The following is a 25,566-nucleotide window of genomic DNA, read 5'->3' as shown; positions in this document are numbered from 1 at the left end:
CGTTTGGCTAGAAAGCAAAACAACTTTGACATTAAACCTGATGAAAAAGCTTCACCCCATCGCTTTCTTTCAGTAGATAGACACATTATCTAGTGATTTCAGGTTGTTGTACAAAATCGACAATAAAGAGCTGCAGAAGGAGACGTGGAAATAAATCCACTAGAATATTTAGCATCATTTTCAAATTTGTTTTTCAATTTTAGCAAGTTAAAAAATATTTTTTTATTTCAGCTTTATAAATAATTATTTATTTATTTATTTTCTGTTAATGATAAAAACAATGACGGACAGATTGGCGTACTAACAGCTAAAGCGTACAAAGACTAATGAAAGCTAAGTTGGTAACAAAACCACTTCAAGTGCAAATGAAACTATCCCAAAATCAAATGAAGGACTATTGCATTTGAACGCATTCCAAAAAGATTTTGGCTGCATTTCAATCTAATTTAAAAGGGATCTTCTGGACTCTTTGGTACAGCTAACAGAAAGGTTTCCCTGTCATTCACAGGCCAGTAAAGTGGCAGATGGGAAGGGCTGAATGCAGATGATAAACTTTAAGTCCTCTCAGCACCTTGCTGCCTTGAGTTGTCTTTGAAATGCTCATTTCACACTCATTCTCATCCTGCATGCAATTGAACAACACTCTCAATTTTAAAACAATGTTGCATGGGTTAATAATGGCAATTAAATTAGAAAGACCAGGTAAATATTAGGGGTGTAACAGTACACAAACCTAATGGTTCAGTACATACTTCGGTTTTGACGTCATGGTTCGGTATGGTTTTGAAACAGCAAGGGGAAAAAGGAAACATAAAATTGCTTTTCTTTTATTAAACAGTGGTATACTGAACAAAGCACTTTCTTTAAATAAATTCAATCATAATTAATTTTCTTAGGGATAAAAATCGACCTCTGTTTATGCTCTAAACTATTGGGAGCCCTTTTACATTAATACAAGGTTACACTTAACAACAAAGTCCAATCTTAAATGTAATTTCCATTTATTATTTTTGATATAACAATCAACACTCGACTTAAAAATCATCTGCAAACATGTAAATTGCACGTAATGCAGTTTTTTTAAATAACTTCTAAACTATGCGATTTCTATTTGTTGCTGAAATATATTAATTTACACAGTGGCTGTCACAACCTGTTTCATTACACATTTATTTAAACATTAAATAATTCAAATGTGATAAAAAAGTAAAGTAAATTATAATGCATATTTAGTCTACTATTTCGCAAAATGCTGTTCTCTAGACTTAATTTCTCTAGCAAACTAAGGAGCTTGACTACTGATGACTTTCCTGCCTAAGGTCAATTAAATGCTACATGAGATTAGTTTTAATGTCTTTCCGTAGTTGAAACACAGATTGAGTGATTACAGGAGGCATGAGATGTGCATTCATGTTTATTTCATTTTAAACTAGTAGTAAATAGGAAGGGATGATCACACTAACACACGCTCTATAATATATACATATTATAATTCTATATTTTTAAATACAGAAAATTATAACAGAAAAGACCAAATTAAGTCGTTTTTTGCTTCAACTGAATTTATAAGACACTATAAGATAAATATTGCTTTTGAAATATGCTTTACAAATCAGTATTCTCAATCCAATTTAAAGCATCCTTTCTTAATAAAAATAAATTTCTTGATCAAAACGGAAAAAAAAGATCTTCTCTATGCCAAAAAAACAATGCAAAAAAAATATTTTGGATCCCATGAACCAGTGACCGCACATCAGTTGAATTCTTTATTAATGCACCAAGTTGTTTGGCAACTGCCGACAGTCTACAATTAGACTAATGAACTATACTTCTTGGCAGAAGAAATGTTTATTATGATTTATTATTTATAAACGTTGGGGGTATTACGCTCATTTTTACATCCAGCTGTCTAGAATAAGACACCGCATGGCGTCAAAATACTGCAACTCGCTGCTATCTTCCACAGCGGATCCAAGCCGATAAACATCAGCCCTAAACTAGCCATGACAATATCTACACGGGAAGCCCAAGACACAAGCATCATTCAAAACAGCCGAGTGCAGAACGTGTCACACAATTAAACAGCGTGAGCTGCATTCCCACGGACATCACAAACAAATTTTTAAATCGCTGGCTCCTTCTGGGAGTTGATCGATTCGGGTATAGATTGGCCCCGAGACCCTGACGGCAGCCACAGCGTTCAAATGGCTTCGGACAGCGTGAGACGAGGCTGATTATACGAGACCTACGAGCATGTTTTGTAAGGGCATTCATACCAAAAACAATCTCGGAAATGGTCCTGAGAAGAGAGGGGTGGGTGAGTCACCCTGAGGTAAACTCCCCTCTATTATCACCCACACCTCGTTCACCAATTTCTCCTCACTAGAGCTCTGTCATGACAACAACCGGTCCTGCAAAAGCCCCATGGGGGATTGTGGGTAATGAGAGAGTGCACTCAGTGTGACATTGAACGCCTGTGTGCAGTGGTGCCACGGGCACACCTCCAGTTTAAACAAAGACTAAGCAGCCAGTCGTTGATGACAGATCCTCGGAGCATGTAGCCTGTAGATCAGTCATGCCTGTGGCTTCTTTATAATGGGCTTGATTATTGGGCGTAATCCTGTCAAAGCAATGTCAATGATAAAAGGAATAAAGTCTCATCCAAAATCACACCGGAACATTGATAGACGCAACGAATAGATCAGCGGTGAGAGCTGAAGTGTCCTTCGGGCTCAAAGATCCATGAAAGATCGAATAAGTCCTTCACTTCTTCACTGTGTATCAATAACGGACTGGGAATTTTTCAGTACTTAGAGTCAATGATCACACACAGGAAACACTCAAAGCGAGTCCACAGGGCGATCTCAGGATGACCTTGGAGAGACGCTCTGCTGCTGATGCCTCCTTTGATATTTTGATGCTTCTGGTTTGCAGTTGCTCATCCTGGAGCTTAATCAAAAAAGTGCAGTTTATCGTTTGGATTTGAAAATTGAGTCTTCCATTATCCATGAATTACTAAAAAGGAAAGAGCTCTTAATCAGTTGATTGAGTAAAATTGTAGATAATAAATGTAATAAATGAACTAAATACTTAAATATGTATACTTGTTATGTAAATACTATATATGTACACACTAGGGGTGTAACGGTACACAAACATGACGGTTCGTTATATATACCTAATTTTGACGTCATGGTTCGTTATGGTTTCGGTACAGCAGGAGGAAAAAAAACTTTATCTCCTCAATCTTCTGCTTATGCAGTTTATATCACAGCCAGACACTTACTGACCCTAAGTCACATCCATTAACAGGAAAATCACATTTCCGCAAAGTTTTGAACTTGAGGAAGGGGAAGCATGCATTATTGTCCGTTTAAAACCAAATTACCCCATTTTAAGTGTTTTAGCTGGAAGACAGGAGGCCTGTAAATGCCTAACAAGGTCTATAAAAGGTGCACATCAACAAAGAACAAGCATAAATGGCATGCAAACTTCCCTTGAATGACAATCCAAGGTCTCATCACAGCAAACAGTCATTTAAGAGCATTTTCCCACATAAAACAAGAAAGAGAAGACAGCACATCATCTCAAGCTAAGTACACCATTCATGACCTGAGTTCTTGATGCCATTATGAGATTTTAGCAAGTTAAATAAGCTGCAAACTGGATTACAAGTGAGGCAGCTTTGGGTGCATATGACAGAGAAATATGAATTGATAAATATTCATGCATTTCAAGTGATTTTTCAAAAACTGGACAGAACTGCTGAAGACATCAGCATATTAAATTAGCTGAGGTAAAACAGGCTTCCCATATAAAGTGTTAGAAAAATACAAAGATGTGTGTAGGTGGCACATGCGGACCATAAGGATGTGGAGATGCATTTTAAAGTGGTCTGGCATTTACAAGAAATGTTATTTGGAACAATAAATGGACACAAACAGATGTATTCAACAACTATAAATATGTTAAGATGCACAACGCCATGTATATTTTATGTATTTATTGATTTATGATTGAAAAAAAAACCAATCAATTACATTTAGGAAAACTTTGCTATGCAATTAAAAGTTGTGTCAAATAGGGCTGAGATTATTAGTTGACATTACTGACAAAGTCGACAATAAAAAACTGTCAACATATATTTTTGTTGTCGAGTAGTCGTTTAATGTCATGTGATCTAATGTAAGAGCCTGCAATAACGCGGTTTGACCAGTGTGGCGCTGTAGTGCGAGACAGTAATTCAGCTCTCAGATGAAATTCAGGAGAAGACAGCACTTCAGAGCAAACGCAGACGATTCCAAGGCTGCTGATCTGCGTTTGGGTGATTGTTAATATTTGCTGCGCGTTTTTCTCCCAATAACAAAATAAACATCAAAAACTGACAGTGGTGAGAAGGCAGCAGTTTAAAACGCATCTGATTAAAAAGATTTGGATGTTTGCATGAGTGCTGTAGTTCAGTACTCCAGTAGAGTCCAGTCACGTAACATTTATTTATTTAGTACTTTTGTACTATAGATAGCCTTAAATCAAGCACCTTTACAGTATTATTAAACATGAAAAACCGGAGAAAGTGTCGCTTTCAGTTAGAATTACAACTTGATTTTCTGCTATAAAGCAGCTCTCCAGTGTGGATCTAGTTAATGATGTACGTCTTTTTCTCTCCCATCTCATTTTGTGTGGCAAATCTATTTATTTGTATAAATTTATTGTATAACTAATTACATAATATGACTTTCAAAAGATGAACTGATTACCTTTATTAGGATATACTCAATATTTTAACTAATTTCAAAAGCTAAAATAAACAATACATTTCTACTGATTAATCAGTGAAATAATCGATGAGTAGTCGATTAATCGACCCAATAATCATTAGATTAATCGATTATCAAAATAATCATTTGTTGCAGCCCTAGTGTCAAACTAGCCTGGTAATACCAGATTCTGCTACTTCACTTTGCCTCGTAGACAGAGTCTGGAATGGCATAATAGAGAAGTGTTTTCTCTCTCGCTAGGGGGCACTTGTCTGAAGTTTAAAATCATTGGTTACCCGTAAGCCAATCAGATACGTTTAGTTAGACGTATGTTATGCGCCTGTACAGCCGCATCGAACCACAGACATCATGCATCAAACTCAAATCTATGATTGAACTTCCACTGTAAACCTGTTGTTAAACACTCTTCTTGTTCTGGCTTCAGTTTGAGAAAGAGTTGAATGTTCTCCATAACAGAGCGAATTGCATCCCGTGTCTCGTTTCCCATTTCCGCGGTCATTTCGGTTTTCGATTTCTCTAACCTACAATGTAAAACTCGGCACTTAGCATCTACGTCACGCCTCTCAGCCCGCCCTCTGTTCGTTGATTGGCCCGGCTGTTTCCAGACCAAACAGAAAGCTCTGACGCTGTATCAGACTGAGTACAGAAGCGAAATGAAATTGAGCGGAAGTAGCAAGTCTGACGTAGTCAGGCTAGTGTCAAACAGCTTGAAGGATCAAATCCTTTTTTTTTTTAATAACTCTAACTGAATTCGTCTGAAAGAAGTAAGTCATATACACCTAGGATGACTTCAGGGTGAGTAATTCATGGCTTGATTTTAATTTTTGGATTAACAAACCCTTTAATATAAATATACACTTCAGATATTGTGATGCATGTAATTTGCATATTTTAGGACATGCAGAGCAAAAATTACCTTAACAGTTTGGTCCAGGGATGCGGTGGCAACACGGGCTTGTGGTCCCATCAGGCCACAGTGGATGTCGGTAATGGGGAGGGAGTGACGGGAAAGAATGTGACGTGGTTCTGGTGTGCGGGACGAATCCAACTGAACAACACTGAAACACAATACACAATTTTTCATTACCTCGCCCTTATGAGGTATTTATTATAAACGACATGCTCAGGACAACAATTAATCATGAAAGCCATCAGGTCTATAACATATTATTTGTGTGATGATGAGTTAATTAAAAATTGATGAATGTGAAATATTAAAATATAACACACTGGGTGTAAGTGAATTATTAAGATTGATACTCACTTTCTCTCTATACAAAAATCAATGACAAGCTTGTGCCTTGACCTTGAAAATATTAGTATATAAGATTCAGTGACTCTAGATATCACACCACATCCTATACTGTGCCTTTCTGTAGAGGATTATATATACATATATTTTTGTTTGTTTGGATGTCAACATCTGGAAAAATATCAAACAAGTCATTAAGAACCAATGCAAATGGTTTACTGTAAAATGCAAAGAAACAAACGTGCAATCATTTAGTAAGTTAATGGAATAGCAGCAATAATTATTATTATTTTAAAATAAATTATTCATATACATTATGTATAATATTTATTTTGTAAGAATTAAACATTTGTTGTACATAACAGATAATTAGAAACATTAAAATAGTTAATAATAATATATTTATTTTTTTTTACTTGCGAAAGCCTTGTCTTTAACAACTCACATGCATCATATACAAACAATTAATACGCTTGTTAATAATAAGCTAGAGGTTATTATGGCCTTATGTTTTAATACTAATACTTTAATATTTTTGCTTCTTTGTTTATATGGATTATTTTATAGTGTATAATAACATGCAGAATTTTTTTTTATTACGTAATACACAATATACATCATATATGTGAATAATTTATTCAAAAATAATTATTGCTGGTATGCCATTAACTTTATGCAAAGCTAATTTTGCTAAATTATTTATTTTCACATTTGATTTGACAATTTGTCATATCCCTTTATTGGGTTAAAACAAGTCGTTTATTGAAAAAAAAAATTGGAAATCAATTGTTCTTATTTTTAAATCTCCACTGATTAAAATGGAAGACTAAAACCATGTTGAAAATAACTTTTGCAGTACAAAATGTTACAGTATTGAACAAATTAACACGGTAAGCTTGCTGTATAATATGGAAAAATAACATTAGTAAACATTCTAGAATATATTAACTGAAACTGACATGTTACACTTATTATTACTTAATTTATTTAGAAAGAGTTTAATTTCTTCACTTTTAGCTAATTATTTAAATTTTCCCTATAAGTTTGCAATAAAATTAAGGCAATTGATTTCAAAGCCATTTTTCAGCAAACTGAACTTGTGTAGAGTCACACTGCTAATGACAGTCGCATGCGTCTGGCCAAACGATCAGCCTCAAGAAAAAGACTGAATGAGAGAGATGCGGAAAGGAGAAGGAGATCCAGATGGAAACACAAGGGCAGATAAAGTGAGACGAGACAGGATTGAACCCCATTCTGTCAGCACCGCTGCATGACGCAGCACCGCTGGATGAGCTCAGGGGCCGACCTGTCTTAAACAACATCTGTCATACACATCTCCGTTTTTCTGTCTGAGAGACTGAGGATAATTTCTGATTTGTGCTCAGTTTTACATTTGCTTTAATTGTGCTTCCTAGTTCTGGGTGAGCGTCCATGTCCACAGCTCTCTTCTACTGTGTTCATAAGTGTTATAATAGCAGTCTAAAACTTCAAACTTCTGGATTCACAAAATGAATCAGGGTTAATGAATGTATTATATCATGTATAATGTATTTTTCACTTTTCACAAGCTTTGTTGTGACCATAATGGGGAACGATGGGACTTCTTTGGTCAAAAAGGTCAAAAAGAATCACTGGTCTCATGTCAAAAGTGTCCACACCCGATCCTGGTCTCTATATATACAGTTTTATCAGAAAAACCTTTTAGACTTTCGGGTCAAAATGTGACCCACTGTGATTTTTAGGACAACATATTCCACTATAAAATCATTATGCACGTCACACCTATGTTCATCAATTTGCACTGGCTACCAATAGCTGCTTGCATAAAATTCAAGGCATGGATGTTTGCCTAAAAAACCACCACTGGCTCTGCACCCCTTTACCTACAGAGTTATGTGCCTATAGAAGCTTGCATTCTGTAAGTGAACGACGCTTTATTGTGCCATCTCAAAGAGGCACAAAATCACTTTTACATGAACTGTTCCCTTCAGGTGGAATGACCTGCCCACCTCAATCCGAGCAGCTGAGTCCTCAGCCTTCTTCAAGAATCAGCTAAAAACACATCTCTTCCATCTTTATCTGACCTTCTAACTCTGGCACTCTCATTCTAAATCTATTCTTTAAAAAAAAAAAAAAAACTTGCCGTTTTCAGATTTGCACTCTATTCTTTACTTTCGGTTTGTTCGCTTAAAAAAAAACTAACACTAAATTTTCTATTCTTTTTGTATTCTGTTTTCATTTTATTTATTATATAATTTTATAAATGACATTTTTTAAACGCTTCTGCTCTCCAAGGCTGCATTTATTTGATCATAAATACAACAGAACAGAAATATAACAATTAACTAAGACCTTTTTCTTATTTTATTACATTTTCATGTAATATAGTTATTACATTTCAAATGTTGCGAAACATTTATATTTCAACTAAATGTTGTTTATTATTAGTGCTGAAAACAGCTGTGCGGCTTAATACATTTGTGGAATCTGTGAAACATTTTTTTAGGATTCTTTGGAAAAAAAAGTGAAGGTTTAAGAAATATTTCAGCAAATAAGTATATTAGAATGATTTCTGAAGGATCATGTGACACTGAAGACTGGAGGAATGATGCTGAGAATTCACATCACAGGAATTGACCTAAAGAAACATCACATCACAGGAAAAAAATTATTTCACAATATGAATATGCTTATGAGAACTATTTACAAGAGATCCTTTGTACCTGTTGTAATTGGAAATTATAAATTAAAACATTATGTGATTTAGTATGGTGGTTTTTATTTGTGTTCTGTGTCTGGTATTGGCGTGCTCAAAAACTAATTTCAACCATGGTTTATAATAAAGATGCATAGTATTGCATTGCACTGCATTGTTTTTAAATGTATTTTTGATCAAATAAATGCAGCCTTGGTGAGCATAAGAGACTTTTAAAGAGATTTTTTGATATAATTGCAGAAGACTATGGTTAATGAAAACAAAGTGACTTTGTTGTGACTGACTGGCCATGTAAGAGTTTTTGGTTCGACATAAAAGCTTGGTGCATTTCTCTGGCAGAAGGTGTGTCCACTGCAATCAGTCTCAGCTCTCACTCTGTCCTGCATCCATCAGTGAGTCTGTGTCCCCCTCTCACACTTTAGATTCCCCTCGTTATTCACAGTTCTTCATTCTTCATGCTGCGCCGCACTTAGCGTCGCTCGCTCAGCAGCAAGGTCACAGTCAACACAAACGGGCACGATCCAGCTTACAGCAAAAACCCGAGTGCAGAACAGGGGCGATGTTTACGGGCAAACACGATTAAGCTGGTGACAACATGCGCTAAAGGAATCAATAAGAGCCCTGGTGTTGCTAAGAATAAATGTACAGTAAATACACCCGGTAAACAACAAAACATGATCCAAACAAAGTCATGTAGTTCCAGAGGTGCATGCGCCAGCTAAACAACTACCACTGAGATAAGAGACGCTCCTCTCTGGTGTTAGGATCAATGACAATTAAAAGGTTAGCTCACCCAAAATGAAAATTCTGTCATGCATTTCTCAAACTCATGTTGTTTCACAACATTCTTTCATCTTAAGAACACAAATTAAGATATTTTTAATGAAATTCAAGAGCTTTCTGAACTCCTAAGGACATCCTTAAAACAGTCCATGTGACATCAGTGGTTTCTCTTCTTCCTCATCAGTATTCGACACATGTTCATGAGAGTAACACAATGCAAGCTCTCAGATTTCTTTAAAAAAAAATCACAAATTCTTTTGTTTGGAATGACATGAGGGTGAGTAATTAATTAATTTTTGGGTTAACTATCCCTTTAAGTTTGTCCACAATAAAACAATTTAAAAAAATTATATTATATATAATATGTTTTTTTTTTTTTGCTTTTATATAATTTTTCAGAAAAGAAAAATCTTAAGACCACATCTTAATCACTATTTTTGGGGTCACACCACGACATCAGTGTTATTTTTTTATTATTTATATACTATTAAAAAATATTGATTAATTTTGTTTCTATTTTAGAAATGTAGTATTTTTATTAGAGGTGGGCATAGATTAATTTTTTAAATCTAGATTAATCTCACTGTGATCTTGAAATGAATCTAGATTAATCTAGATTAAAATGGCTCATTCGAGTTCTGCTGTCGGCATTCAGAATATGTGTGTTACCGAGTAGTGGACCCGTTTGAAATTGTTTAATTTGTATGTTTCAAGTTTGTAGGTGTCAAGGTACAGAAACTAAATAATTAAACGTAAAAAAGCACTGGATAGTCTTCAATGTAAAAATGAAATATACAATCAAACCTACATTTATTCAGACACCTTCAACATTTCTCACATTATTACAGTTTTGCTATATATATATCAAAAATTATATCTGGTGTCTGAATCATTTTTGGTTTGACTTAAAACTACAAAGAAATTCACTCAAAAGCAGTGAGTGATTTTCATTTTCATTTTCTTGGATTAACATTACAGCAGCCAGTAGCTAAATTAGGCGCGGTCCCTTTAAGAGATGATGAACGCATCCAATATAATACACATCCCATTTTTTTCCTCAACTGTTTACTTTCATTTACGAAATAACTGACAGTTTTTTCGAGCATAATTTCCAAGGTGGATATTTTGACATATTTCGTATGTATTTGTCGGCACTAGAGCAAAAATAAGCAAATTCGATGTTCAAGTGTTTTGATCATAACATTTGAAAACGCTTTCTCTACGTAAGCCCTGAACACCAGAACACCGCGAGTACTGAATTGGGCTCTTTCACATCTTTTTGTTTGTTCAAACTGCGATTTGTATTTGTTCGATCAGTTGCAGCAGGGACTTCAAGGAGAGATTCGCAGAAGAGAGCTTGGTTCAGTGTCGCTGTCCGTGATACGCGTCTCTCTCTCTCTCTCCGCACCAAACACAGCGCGAGTAACCAGCTACTCTGTTCAGCTTTTCCGCGTCTTTTGTTTAGATGCTTTAATGTTTAAATCGACAAGCGGCAAAGCTTGACAACACGAGAAAAAGATAAGCTTTCGTGACGATGCGCAGCAGTGGCACGTCAATTGTCCTGAGCATCTTTTTAGGCTGACCTCAGCCAGTCGGTTATATAAAATATCAAGGTGAAAGTCAACATAGCTTGCTTAGTATAGACCCAGATCTCAACCCAACTTTGAGAATAGATTAACGGCAATTTTTTTTTTATCATCCGATAAGAGTCTCGCGTTACGCTTTAACGCAGAAGCCATTAACGCAGATAACGGCCCACCACTAATTTTTACATTTCTTTTTTATTACATTTTTCATTTGAATTTGAGTTTTATGTAACTTTTTTTTCTTTACCTTTATTTTTTCTTTTACTTTTATTTCTTCAATTTATTTAGTTTGCTGTCAAGGCATCGATTTAAATTTTTCATCTAATATTTATGTGTTATTTTAATTTCAGCTAAATTAAAATGAATGAAAACTATTTTAATAGTTTTAGCTTGTTTTAGATAACAGTAATGTCAATGAATAATATTTTACAACCTAAATGAACAATGGTGTTTTATACATATTTCAAATTATTTGACAGTTTAAATAACATCGTTTTAGACCCTTTATTTTTATTTTAAGTTTTATTACGTAAACTTATTTTCAAATTTAGATTTTTATTTCAGCTTTATTTAAATGAATAACATTTTTAGTATCAGTTTTAGAGAACATTAACATAACTGAACAACATTTAACAACCTAAACTAAACCTGCGTGTCATAAAAAGCGTCAATTGCTTACTAGTTTAACAGGTGTGACTTTAAATAACAAAACATTACATCAAACTACTTAAATTCTTGAAAAGAAAACCTTATTAAATTTCTTAATTTTTTTTTCAGGACAGTTACCATTTTTAGTTTTCACCACTATCAAATATATTAAATTGTGTATAGGTATAGTATTATATGAAGCATTCGTTTAGTTAGCTTCTTTTTTTTTTTGTTTATGTATAGGTAAAAATTTATATATAGTATATGCATAGTCTAAATCTGTCAGTAGGTTAGTTGTGTATAGGTTTATACTGTTTTACTTCATTGTTGTATTTCTGTATTTATATAGCACCGTGGTCCTATGAGGCATGACATTTCATTCCACTGTACTATATATCCATACACATGTACCAGAATGACAATAAAGCTCGACTTGAGCTTGAAAAGTGAATTTTAGTTCAGAAATAAATAAATAAAAGCTCATGATAGAAGAAGTGTATTCATGTGCATTCATTGGTCTACTCTGATAAAAATTCCAGAGAAATAAGACATTTATTGCACACTAGATGTGCAGCTCACTATAGGTGAAGCGGAGCGCAGTGATTTCTGGAGTCGAGACCTCTCATCAGGGTCAGGGAATGTTGATTACGGTGATAGCTGAGAGGTTATTCTGTCGAGCGATACAGATACAGAATAATAGATGCGCGTCATCTCCTCTCAAAACTCAGAGACAGGTGCTGAATTATTCATCCTGGTTTGATGGCTGCCTCCTCCTTTCATTCATTGCAGCCCGTGGGTCTGGTTTACCTTAACTAACGTCATCAAGCAAACATGGCCGCGAGAAATCACTTGCCTTCTCCTTCAACCTTCAGTTCAAAACCAGCTGTTACGTCAAATACAGCAGGAAGCCTCAAACTGCAAGGCTTCAAAAACACACCACATGTCTGGGCATCTCTCGTAACTGATAATGCTCCGAGTCAGCAAGCCTCGAGGTGAATGTCTCTGCTCATCACACTCACCTCTATGGCTTCAAAGTAAGTTACTTTAGATCGATAACAATATCAGCGCAGCACAATAGAGACGGACAGATCGGTTGAACACAAACAGCTTGGAAGCCGAATTGAAGCAACGTATCTGAAAGCAGTGGAAAACTGCCTGAGGTTAGACAAAGCAGAGCTGCTGTTGTTTAGCCCATTAAAAGTCGTTTTTCCACATGCTTTAAATCTTAATTACTCTGCTTGAGATGTTCTAAAAGCCATCGAGAAACAAAGTGGAGATGTAAGGTTGTTTATCTAGATTTATTTCACCATCTGCACCTGCTGGAAAACATTGAAAACAGTCACAGCGCCATCTACTGGCCGTAATGTGGAAGCAGCCCTGTTTCAGAAACCTGGGAAAGGACATGTCTCAGATATATTTCACCCCCAAAATCAAAAGAAACAAGAATAAATAAAAATAAGCTTATTTCTGGAACATTAAGATTTCTTTTGCATTGAGACATTATTGAAAAAACAAATGAATAAAGATATCACACATGATACGCCAGAGAAGTATTTGCTATACTGTCTTTTTCATGTTAAAATAAATAAAGAATTAGACAAACATATATGTAAAAGTGCTGTCAAATGATTAATTGTGATTAATCGCATTCAAATTTAAAAAATTAGTTTGCATAGTATGTGTATGTTCTGTGTATATTTATTATGTATAAAATATAAATTATATAAATTATATAAATATAAAAAAATATGTGTAAATATTTTTAAAATATGTTCTGTATGTGTGTTTGTGTATTTATGCATAATAAATATACACAGTAAACACAAATATATTATGTAAATTAGAACTTATTTTGGATGCGATTAATTGTTTGTCAGCACTCACACACACCATTTTATATATACATTTTATAAATATATATTTTTTTTCACAGGATGATTTTTAACACTATATTATAAACTCAACACAAACACACACATTACAGTACTGATACTGTCAAAATGTCATTTTTGTTTGGGACTGAAATATAACATGAAAATGGGTGTATAAAAAGATCATAGGTTACAAATACCTATGATCTATACCTATGGTATTACAAATGAATTTTATCATTTTTATCATACATCATATTTTATCAGTCAGTTTGGGGATAGCGAATCATTTTGATCAGTTTTGGAGTTTGTAGCGGGTTCACGATTCATTTGAGCCAGTTCGGGAGTTCAAAGTGGGTTCGCGAATCATTTGAGTCAGTTTGGGGATTGCAAATCATTTGAGTCCATTCGGGAGTTCAAAGCGGGTTCGAGAATCATTTGAGTCAGTTTGGGGATCGCAATCATTTGAATCAGTTCGGGAGTTCGGAGCGGGTTCGCGAATCATTTGAGTCAGTTTGGGGATCACAAATCATTTGAATCAGTTCGGGTCGTTTGGGGAGTTCATAGCGGGTTCGCGAATCATTTGAGTCAGTTTGGGGATCGCGAATCATTTGAATGATTTTAACTAATTTATAAAAAATAAGCTTAAATCTGAAACATTAAGATTAATTTTGCATTGTGACATTATTGCCAAAATAAATGAATAAAGATATCACACATGATGCGCCAGAGAAGTATTTGCTGTACTGTCTTTTTCATGTTAAAATAAATAAACAATTAAACAAAAAAATGTATGTAAAGGTGCTGTCAAATGATTAATTGTGATTAATCGCATTCAAATTAAAAATGTGTTTGCATAGTATATGTGTGTGTACTGTGTATATTTATTACGTATATATAAATACACAGCGATGCATGTATATATTTAAGAAAAATATGTTAACATAAAATATATTTATATAAAATATAAATTATATAAATATAAAAAATACATGTAAATATTTTCAAAATATGTACTGTATGTGTGTGTGTATTTATGCATAATAAATATACACAGTAAACACAAATATATTATGTAAATAAGAACTTATTTTGGATGTGATTAATTGTTTGACAGCACTCACACACTATTTTATATTTATATATATATATGGTCAAGACAGGATGATTTTAACACTATATTATAAACTCAACAAAAACACACACATTACAGTACTGATACTGTCAAAATGTCATTTTTGTTTGGGACTGAAATAGAACATGAAAATGGGTGTATAAAAAGAGCATAGGTTAAAATAATTATACAAATATTTTAATGACCAATTTTAGCCTTCACCAATTCATTATCAATGCTCCTGTGGTATTAAAAATGATTTTTATCGTAAATTAATGAAAGCATAAACACGGTTTACATAATTACAAAAGAATTAGCACTGCAGGACAGAATATTTTCCCAAAGGTTTTTCATGTAAAAAGAAGATTTTAAAGTCTGATGCGATTAAAAATTAAAACACATTAATAAACCAGCAGTACAGAATAACTGAAATCATGAAATCATAAATCTAGAGGAAAATAACAGTGTGAACAACTTGCCACATTTTCTATGGTCTTGAAGTGCACATATAAGCTTTAATTTGAGGTTATCTCATCAGAATTGGAGGAAAGGTTAAGGAATTAGAGCTCTTTAATATATGTACCTCCGCCCTTTTACAAGAGACCAGAAGTAATTGGACAGTTGACTCAAAAGATGATAGATGTGATAGATTGATAGATGTGGGCTATTCCTCAGTTAAGCAGGTAAAAGGTCTTGAGTTGATTCTAAGTGTGCCATTTGCTTTTGGAAGCTGTTGCTGTGAACTCAAGTCATCCGGTCAAAGGATCTCTCCATACAAGAGAAACAAACACTGTTAGGCTTCAGAATCAAACAAATCCTTCAGAGAGAGATAGCAGGAACATTAGGAGTGGACAAATCAACAGTTTGGTACATTCTGAGAAAAAAAGAAAGCACTGGTGAAAGAAAGAAAAACCCTTTCACATCATCCAGCCAAGTGAAGAACACTCTCCAGGAGGCAGACGTGTCACTGTAAACGTCTACAATCAAGAGAAGACTTCACCAGAGCAAATACAGAAGGGTTCACCAAGAGCTGCCAACAAGGACAGATTAGACCATGCCAAAAAATCACTTATGAAAAAGCATTTTTTTAACGGCTGAAATTAAGATCAACCTGTACCAGAATGACAGAGGGAAAAAAAAAGTATGAAGAAGGCTCGGGACAGCTCATGATCCAAAACATCAAACATGGCTTATTGCCATGTGTTAGTAAGTTCATTACCCAAAATAAAAAAAAGATACTTCAATACCACTTCCTGCATGTGCAACTTTGAAAACTCTGTAGATTGTCTCTCAATCATTAAGGTCAAGACGTTTAACCACAGGAAGAGTTGAAAACAAAAGAGAAATGATTAATGAAGCCTTAAACGCACCTGGAGAGATTCCAGATCAGAGCCAGATTGTCTTTCCCTCCCGACACAAAATGACTGCTGTCATCAGTGAAACAGATGCAACTCACGTCCTGATAGTGTCGGCTCAAAATAGCCAGCAAATTTCCTGTTGACATCTATGAGAAAGTATTTAAGAAAGTTAGATAGGCCTACAATAAATCCAGTTTAAAAGACATGTGCAGAGAAATATAAACTCTTTGCCTTCATATTGTTCATATGGTCTAAAAAAAAATTCAACAAAGAATTATAAAGTGTGTTGTAACCGAATATTTTTCTGACACCTTAATATATGCAAGTTATTTTCAAAGTTTTGAAATATATTTTTCAAGTAATTTTTTTAAAGTACTGTTAATTTGTATTTCAGAAATATTATGGGTTTTTTTTGTTATCGTTTTTTGGGTGGAGTTATGACATTTTACAACCATATGACAGTTTACAATCTGAAATAATGTGTCTTATAAATTAATTAATATTTAAAAAGACTTTGGCACACAATCGCAATTATTCACACAGTTAAATTAATTTTTCATTTATTTCCCCAAATAATACACTGAATTTTATGTTACAGATCACCATAGAAGAGCATGCATTTTAAATGTTTTTAATAAGTTAACTAAATAAGAATTATGTCAGAAACCAAGAAAAACTGTGTGGTTTTTCTTGATGTCCTCACCTCCCACAGGTATATTGCTTCAGCAATGCCTGCAAGGACATACAGACCATCAGGAGACGCACAGAGACACGTCACGATCCCAGGACACACAATCTTCTGCTGTAGCTGGTCCTGAAAGGCCATTCAAAAGGCAATAACTATCATAGATCGTCATCAATTCAAAAGGAGTCACAGACATTAATGTTTGATGTTTAAACACTGCATGAAAACAGAGTAATATCTGTGTTACATTTGAGTGAGAACAGACATCTCTGGCTGTAAAAAGCTTTTAGATTGATAATTTTTTGGCAGGTGCACTTTTAGATTCATTCACTGAACCAAAAGAGTTCAAGCCTGTCTTTTTCTAGGCTGCAAAGTCAACTGCTCATGTGACTTAAATCACAACTCCGTCATCTATAACATAATCAACCAATAAACTGTTTGTAAACTGTTGACTGTTTATTCAATAGTGTATTCAATTGGTGGATATTCTACTAAATTTAAACAATTGTGCATCATCCTGGATTAGATTATTCAGCACATTGCTCATTAAAATATGAGGAAAAACTGGACTTTACATTATCAATGCATATTACGCTGAGAGATAATATGGTTGATGTATGATTCCCGTATGATTTTTACCAATATTTAAAGCTAATATTTGATCTTCTTTTAGTTATCTAATTAAACTGAAGAACGTTTGTTTCGAACAATTATGATATTTATTACTTACTTATTGAGGGTAACATCAGTAATTCTTATTTTCAGATGCAGTAGCTCTTTACCCACCTTTCTCTGGATCTCCCACACGTTTATGAAGTTCTTGCCGAGTTGAGCTCCTAATATGTATTCTCCGTTCAGGACGGTTAAAGACCTGGAGGACGTGTTACCCCCGCGATAGGACAAGAATTCTGACCCGGAATGAGGGTCGAAAACCGCACAGTTAAACAGCTGTCCTGCTGAATCTGTGGAAAGAACTACCTCCACGGGCGCCGACATGTTGGATACACAAAGCGCGACTATTTTGGAAGGCGTCGAGGGGCGGGTCTGTGGAACGTCATTTCCGATAAGTAAGGAATTCTGGGTATTGCTGTTTTACGCTGTCAAATGTGTTTGCTTCTTCTCTATGTGTGTCTGTGTGTACTTGTTTTTCTATTCTGGTGGGGACTTAAACCTGAATACACACTGACTCACGGGGACTCGTGTCACGGTGGGGACCTAAATTGAGGTCCCCACGGGTAAACAAGCTAATAAATTACACAGAATTAAGTTTCTTGAAAATCTAAAAATGCAGAAAGTTTCCTGTGAGGGTTAGGTTTAGGGGTAGGGTTGGTGTTGGGCGATAGAAAATACTGTCTGTACAGTATAAAAACCATTACGCCTATGGAGAGTCCCCACAAGGATAGCTGACCAGACATGTGTGTGTGTGTGTGTGTGTTATACTGAATTTAAAAAATCGGGTAAATTTTTGTCCCCGACATTAAATGTTCCCCTAATTTTAAAGTAAATGTTTAAATGTTTATGATAGGAGCATACTGAAAAACATTAGTCATAATTTAATAATTTTCATGGGAGTGGGTCGCCCCTTCATGGTGGCCGAGATGTTGAGATCACGTGACCAAATAGCTAGACTATTACTCAATTTATTTCAATATCATAATAAATTAATATTTATAGTTTATTCTTAAAAATATACATCTTTAAGTATAAGTTGTTTAACTGTAAATTTTTAGCACAGTTGTGTGAAGTTACCATAGTTTTATGGTAGATTGTTTATTCGTTGTTGTTTTATGAGTGTGTGTGTGTGTGTGTGTGTGTGTTATACTGAATGAAAAAAATCGGCTTAATTTTTGTCCCCGACATTAAATGTTCCCCTAATTTTAAAGTTTAAAAGTTTACATTTTAAAGTTAAAATTTTTAATGTTCAAATGTGCATAATAGGAGCATACTGAAAAACATTAGTCATAATTTAATAATTTTCATGGGAGTGGGTCGCCCCTTCATGGTGGCCGAGATGTTGAGATCACGTGACCAAATAGCTAGACTATTACTCAATTTATTTCAATATCATAATAAATTCATAAATATAGTATATTCTTAAAAAGATACATCTTTAAATATAAGTTGTTTAATTGTACATTTTTAGCACAATTGTGTGAAGTTACCATAGTTTTATGGTAGACTGTTTATTCGTTGTTGTTCTGTGAGTGTGTGTGTGTGTGTCTTACTCTTCGCCCTTCACTAGTCAATATGTACTGGGATCTCTTTCAACAGATGATTGTTAAAAAGGCTGACAGAGTACTGATAGAAAGGTTACACACATTAAAGACTGTCTTTTATCAAGTCATAATTAGAGAGTCAACACTGTAACTTTATTCAAAAATAGCTTTCAAAAGGTCATGAATTTCTTAAAAAAAAAAAAAAAAATTCAGACAGTGCGATTACATTTCTGAATAGCTTGTAACATTAATATCTCATTGGCATATTAGCCTGGTTACTCCAAACAAATATAAATACAATTCCGAAACATCTAGACCCTAAAATCAATATATTTATTTCCAAATAAAAAAGTCTAAAGAAAAAAAAGTTACCAGCAATGAATTACAGCATATATTTCTTGAAGGTGAATAAATTCTCCATGCTCTCAAACATGCCACCAAAATGTTTGCAACACAAATACCTTCATTAATTACACATGATCATAAATTTTGCATCAGCACTTCCAAATGATGGTTTACACGTGTTTCAAGTCCAGGGTCACAAGTGCACCAGAGCAGTGTGCTCAGAACAGTGTTGCAGCGAAACATGTACCCAAATACTCCATCATCCAGCCTTGCTCTCATCTCTGAGAATAAACCAGAATCTCATTAGCACACAGGATACTGATTCATTATCAACACAGACACAACAGAGACTGTAATCATACTCGGAATATGATTCGACTAATACAAAAAGCACTTACATGATCCTAAAAGCAGACTAAGGCAAACGATCACAGCCAGTGTAACACTACTTGTGGTGATTCCTTGGCCTCCGCTGTCAGTGAGATCAAGATGATATCCAAGTTCATTTTCATTGTGGTCCACGTTTTTGCACCTTGTGCTATAGTGAAATAAAATAAAAAATCAATCACAGATTTCAGCAAGCAAAAAAAGCAATGCAATTTACGATTTTGAGGGATATTTTCACATTGCATGGTTTATCATCGAATTCTAATAAAACAAGAACGCTTTCAAGTGCATTGAAATAGTTGGAAATGGTGGAAGAGATGCTGCGTGACTTACAGCTGCTTCTGTAAATATTGCTTGGTGGTCTCGCAGGCCTGTTTCTGCTTCTCTGCAGCAATTTGGAGCTGTTTAGAAGCGAGGTGTAAAGCCTCACATGATGCCAACTCCTGGGCCTTCAGAGTTAAATTGTGTTCCAGGGCTTCAATCTGGTCTGAAATGATAATGAAAAACTCTCCTCAGACAATACAACTCGTAACGTTTTTCTATGTAATGCCAATAATGTGAAGCCTCTCGCACTGTTAGCTCCTCTTCAAACACTCTTAACAATATGCCAAACATTCTTTGAGAAAAAAGTCCATTGGCTTATAAGGCAATGTCTAGGCACTGCGCAACTTATCAGGTAGTTTCTTAAAGGACCTCGGTGATGTCAGAGCACTATTTTGGGTACGAGCTGGTATCTGGCTGGTGTTGTTCACTTACTGCTTTGTCTCAAGTTCAACGCTGGTGTTAAAACATGGTCTTGGTGTAAAACAGTTTTCTGGACATCACTCCTATCCTGTTTTGTGAAAAGGTTTTCCGAACTCAGCTAGCTTTTTTGAGACAATCAGGCGGGTAAAAGGGGCGAGCGAGGAGATTTTAATCAGTGTTTCCTACACTCTCTCTCCATCTTGTATTACATATTATTCTCATATCTCACGCATTCAGGAGTCATTTCCTGTAGTTGTTTAGAGAGCAAGGAAATCCTCTGCAAATTAAACAATATTCTGGCTTTAAAATGATCAGTATGAATCTGGATAAACAGTACTGTACCCTGCAGAAAAAAAAACAGTAACTTAGGTCAAGATGCTCTCCCACCTGGACCTTGAAAGTATAATTTACTTGACAGTCAATGGGAGAGTAACAAGCCTCCCGGTTTTCATCCAAAATATCTTAAATTGTGCTCCGAAGAAGTTTTTACAGGTTTGGAATGACATATTACTAATTGATTAATGACAAAAAATTTATTTTGGGGTGGAGTATCCCTTTAAGCTGTTTTTAGATGAGTTGGGCAGTTATAAAATTATATTTTTTTTTCATTATTTTTTTTTTTACAAAAAAAGTTATTTAAATTATGATACTCTTACAGTAAACGAATACAACATTTGGGGTCAGTGTTTTATTAAAGGTATAATCTTTTATTCAGGATCAAAGATCAAAATATCAAAGATGCATTAAATGTATCAAGTAACACTAAAGGTTTTCTTATTTCCACAAAAAAAAAAAATATTTCAAATAAATACTGTTTTTCTTTTGAACTTTCTATTCATCAAAGAATTTCAAACAAAAATATATTTTTACAGTTCATCCACAAAAATATGAAGCAGCACACTGTTCTCGACATTGATAATAATTAAACGTTTCTTGAATCATGTGACACTGAAGACTGGGGTAACGTCAGCTTTGAATCACATCAAATCATTTTAAAATGTGTTCAAGTTGTTTTAAATTCTAATGTTTCACAATATTAATGAAATAAATGCAGTCTTGGTGAGCAGAAGATACTTCTTTGGGAAACATTTAAAATCTCAAACTTTTAAACAGCAGCGTAATCTTTACTTGCATTGAACTTGACAACATTTTCTGCAAATATAATTCATAAATGCACATATATAGACAGAGTGAAAAAAAAATCTGAGCAGAAATAGAAGAAATACCACTAGTTACCGCGCTTCATGTTATTACACCAGCCACTGAAGAGAATTCCATCTCGCAAACAAGCCTTTGCTATTTGTTGTCTCTTTCGAGTTTCTATGGTTACATGGGAAAATGTATCTAAGAATACCGTCAGAGAGAGAGAGGGGGAGAGAGTGCTCCTTTCATGGCTGCTCTGATGAGAGGAAAAACTCTGACGTGAATTTTCCTACCTTTCTGCAGGCTGATTTCAGCAGTGAGGTTCTCCTCGATGAGTTTGTATTTTTCAATTTTGCTGTCCAAAACTGTGATGTTTTGGTTCAGGATAGCCTGCAGAGAAACAGAAGCTTAATTAAGCACAGGTTCATAACCGGGGGTGAGGTTCGGCTGTGGATGTTCACACCGAGACATTAAGGTGTGGCTGTCAGATCTCACAGACATGTGAGTGAACGCCGTCACCTCCAAAGCTCAAAAACATGGCCACAACAATCTATTTAATACCAGCGCTTTGGCAGAAACCCTAGGAACAATGTGAAGATTATCAAGTTTTTTCTTCTTTCAGGAAGAGCTGGGATTGATATTCTGCCCCCTCAACGAGATGTGTTTAACATTCAAATCATTTAATTTGCCATATATTTGCATAATTCTACAGATTTAACTCAAGCTGACCTGTTCTCTGCTTTCCGTTGTGGCTCATTATGTAAAACAAAACAGTTTCCTATCAAAATCAACTAAACTAAAACTTAAAGGCTTTTTTCTTTTTTTAAATCTGCATGCCGCTTGTGAGGTTAAGGCTACAAGAAACCCAAACAAGAAGATAAACTCACGATTTCTTGCAGGCTGTCATTCAAAGAGATGGTCAGAGACTGTATTTGCTCCTTGTTCTGGTCGATTTGCTTCTGCAAAGCGGTCTGGTTCCTCCATCCCTGTCTCACCAGATCCTCAAGAGCTTTTCGGTCTTTGCTCCACACGATTTTTGCCCCTTCATGCCTCTCCCTGAGGTCTTGCATCTCCGTCCGACACTGACTGGCTCCTTTCATCTCAGGCGAGGTGGCCCACACCACAATAATGATAAGAGAGATGATGGACCACAGGGCCAGGCAGGCGATCACAATGTTACGTGTCGTCTGAGAAGATTTGGAGTTGGTCATCCTGAGGCACGCAGGCTGGAGATGTCCGAGAAGAACAAGCTGGTGTGTGCAAGTCAGGCGAGAGACTGGCTTCTATGTGAAACAAAACTTTTAAAGCCTGGGTTTCCAAGCTCAGCTCAGGAAAGGGGAGTGGCTCTCCTCCTGGGAAGGGACCGGCCGTCCAGATCCTCAGCCCTCCAAACACACGGATTGCTGCAACGTGACATCAGCTATGGAGGCTATCCCCACCGTTAGTGGGAAAAACCAAAAAAGTCACCTCCCTCTGGTTTTTACTGAAAGACCGTGTTTCAATTTCCATCCCTTGGTTCTGGGGAGTGTCCTGGCAGGGGTCCCAGGATCGTAAGAAAGAGTGCTATCCCCGCTAGGACTTATTCTGAGTGTTTTCAACAGGAAACTCAATGTTTCCTAAACTTTTGCCAAGAGTGTCCATACTCCTTTGAGTCACACAAACTCACACATACAGCAGCTTTCAGGAGGACTGAATGTATTAAATCTTCTATTTATCTCTTTATAGATGATATCCGTCACTCTTTGAATAGATAGAGTGTCTGATATGTAAATATTGGAACTTCATAGACCTCACCCTGAAGCGTCCTCTGCTGGTTTAAGAGCAGCACTTCAGAGCTGGTTCGAGTTAGAACAGACCTTCGAAATTCTGCTGCTCAGTGTTTCCAGCGAGTGATGAGTCATCGGTCGAGGGGTGCTTACATAAATAGGGCTGTTTCCATGGGCTGTGCCCCCTTGTATTGAATTCCTGCGTTTGAATTATGGACTCTTGCAAGATTCTATTGCATCGAGAAGCAGATTTTGTCAGACTTGGGAAGATTAATAGCATCTGGCAGTTTTGCACAGTTCTGGGGTGGAAGATTATTCATTGTTGCATCCATCCATCCATCCGTTTTCCGAACTATACTTCATTTTAGTAAATAAAATGTACAATAACCTTATAAAGTCTACGGCATCCTATTTGACACGAAAATTTGTAAGGCCACTAAAGGATCAACATGATGAAAAGTAAAACTCTTTATAATTGTAAAAATGTCCACTCTCAGGTCACACATGTGTACTTTGGTTGTGAAATCTTTGCTAAGCAAACATTTATATTGCTAGTTACAAGATTACTACTTATACTGGACTAAAAACTTACATCATTTTCAGACAGGTTTTTAAGGAACATTTATTTGTTCATTTTTTCAATTATTACTGTACTACATTGCACTCTAAAACTAAGCTCTTTGATCATATAACTAATTTAAATAGTATCTCACTAAAACGTATTATTGGTAGATATAGAGCGACAATTAATATTTATGACACTTACAAACTGATAAGTTAACAAAAACCTTACTCTTTGGCCATCAGCAACTGCGAAAAGTTGACTATCCTATAGAAAACAATAAAATAATAAATAAAAAAAATCAAACTTTTCTTTTGTCTTTTGTTTTTTTACTTTCCAATAAAAAAAGACTTAGACTAGTATTTTATATATCAGTACATGGTTCATAAAGGAAATGCTGGCAACACCCAGCCATCTTTCCACATTACTCTTATTCTTTGTTTGCATTTAAAATTTGCATGTGTACATTGACAACGTCAAGAGCTACCCTCCGCTTTAACCCCAGCAGCAAGAGCAAAGCGCTCTGACAGGCATTTTGCACCAGAACTCAAAAATGCTCATCACTAACCTAATGAATTTGAACTCCAGATCCCTAGATTCCATCTGTGTCTATTCTGGGCAGAAAACATTGGGTTGAGACTCCAGATTGAGAAACTCACAGTACGTTTGTACACATATTCTTATTTAATGTTCTGTTAATTATTAATAATGGAGAAGATGATAAACAACTGGTGCATTCACAAGGCATACAAAGAATGCATAAAAATGGGAAATGAGTATATGTGTGTTTTTTATCTCTCTCTTTTTGTTCTAAAACATAATTATATCATAGTCAGTCATAGAAATATTAATAGCTGGTACCATAAAACATGCCAGACTGTATAATGATATTTGTGTAGCACTGATATATAAATGTCAAGATTTGACAAATGTATGTAGTGTGACACATTATTATCAATCAACTAACATTTCTAATTCTCATATTTATTTTGAGAATATTTATACATGGAGTATCTGTGCTTTTATAAATGAATGTCGCATCATAGGACTATTGAATCGCAATAAACATTTAATTTTTTTTTCTGTTTACACGTTACAGACATTTTATGTAAACGACGACTGATGAAGATGGGGATAAATGGACAGTAACAAGGTCGCGCTTGTTTACAGTTGAGAGCGACACACGTGCCCTTTTTGTGGCCAGGCTCCTGGAAAATCCAAACAAAACCTCAGGGAATAATTACAGATTATTGCAAAATGTAGTTAGCAGTTATACTGCATTCTCTAGTTGGACCTTTACTTCTCGATCAACCCCAGAAATGACGCAAGTGCTTTCTGGGTTATTAGATTTAGCACATGAATAGAGAGTGTTTGTGTATAAGCTGCGAGCCTGCTAGTGTAATATCAACACAGAAGAGCTTCTCTTGGACTGAAGCACTGCAGCGATCTGTCTCTACACATTACTGATGCAAACGTGCAACTGCAAGAAAAAAGTCAGAATTGTGAGATAAAAACTCACAAATGCCTATTTTTATTTTTATTCGTTTGTAGAAACGGCTTCCATAGAATGGTGTTTATCTTCACTTTTAAAATATGCATTATTATTATCTGC

At 35.2% G+C, this 25,566-nt stretch overlaps 2 protein-coding genes across 2 annotated transcripts in view; both read right to left on the bottom strand.

The window, feature by feature from the left end:
• The window catches only part of wdr18 (WD repeat domain 18), a 54,740-nt gene extending 36,915 nt beyond the window's left edge, over positions 1–17,825 (bottom strand). Inside the window, exons 1-4 of the mRNA XM_026274795.1 lie at positions 17,578–17,825; positions 16,810–16,920; positions 16,119–16,252; positions 5,695–5,836 (exon numbers count right to left, since the gene is read on the bottom strand). Of these exons, the coding sequence (XP_026130580.1) occupies positions 5,695–5,836; positions 16,119–16,252; positions 16,810–16,920; positions 17,578–17,787 (597 nt within the window). The 5' untranslated portion in view covers positions 17,788–17,825. The remainder of the gene's footprint in view (positions 1–5,694; positions 5,837–16,118; positions 16,253–16,809; positions 16,921–17,577) is intronic.
• A 1,306-nt stretch (positions 17,826–19,131) lies between these two features.
• LOC113110678 (uncharacterized) lies at positions 19,132–23,015 on the bottom strand. Its single transcript, XM_026274816.1, has 5 exons — positions 22,514–23,015; positions 21,920–22,016; positions 20,073–20,226; positions 19,751–19,890; positions 19,132–19,633 (listed from the first exon to the last, which is right to left on the bottom strand). Coding segments are annotated over exons 1-5 (717 nt in total). The 5' UTR covers positions 22,838–23,015; the 3' UTR covers positions 19,132–19,631.
• Positions 23,016–25,566: the final 2,551 nt, after the last annotated feature.

This window comes from Carassius auratus, chromosome 11 (assembly GCF_003368295.1).
Source record: "Carassius auratus strain Wakin chromosome 11, ASM336829v1, whole genome shotgun sequence".
Taxonomy (NCBI): domain Eukaryota; kingdom Metazoa; phylum Chordata; class Actinopteri; order Cypriniformes; family Cyprinidae; genus Carassius; species Carassius auratus.
This window is presented reverse-complemented; position numbering and strand designations above follow the sequence as displayed.

Coding starts and splice junctions, on each gene's coding strand:
- LOC113110678 (XM_026274816.1), bottom strand. CDS start 22,837: ATGACCAACTCCAAATCTTCTCAGACGACACGTAACATTGTGATCGCC. Junction 22,017..22,513: donor ATGACAGCCTGCAAGAAATC/GTGAGTTTATCT, acceptor GTTTCTCTGCAG/GCTATCCTGAACCAAAACAT. Junction 20,227..21,919: donor TGAAATCAGCCTGCAGAAAG/GTAGGAAAATTC, acceptor TTATCATTTCAG/ACCAGATTGAAGCCCTGGAA.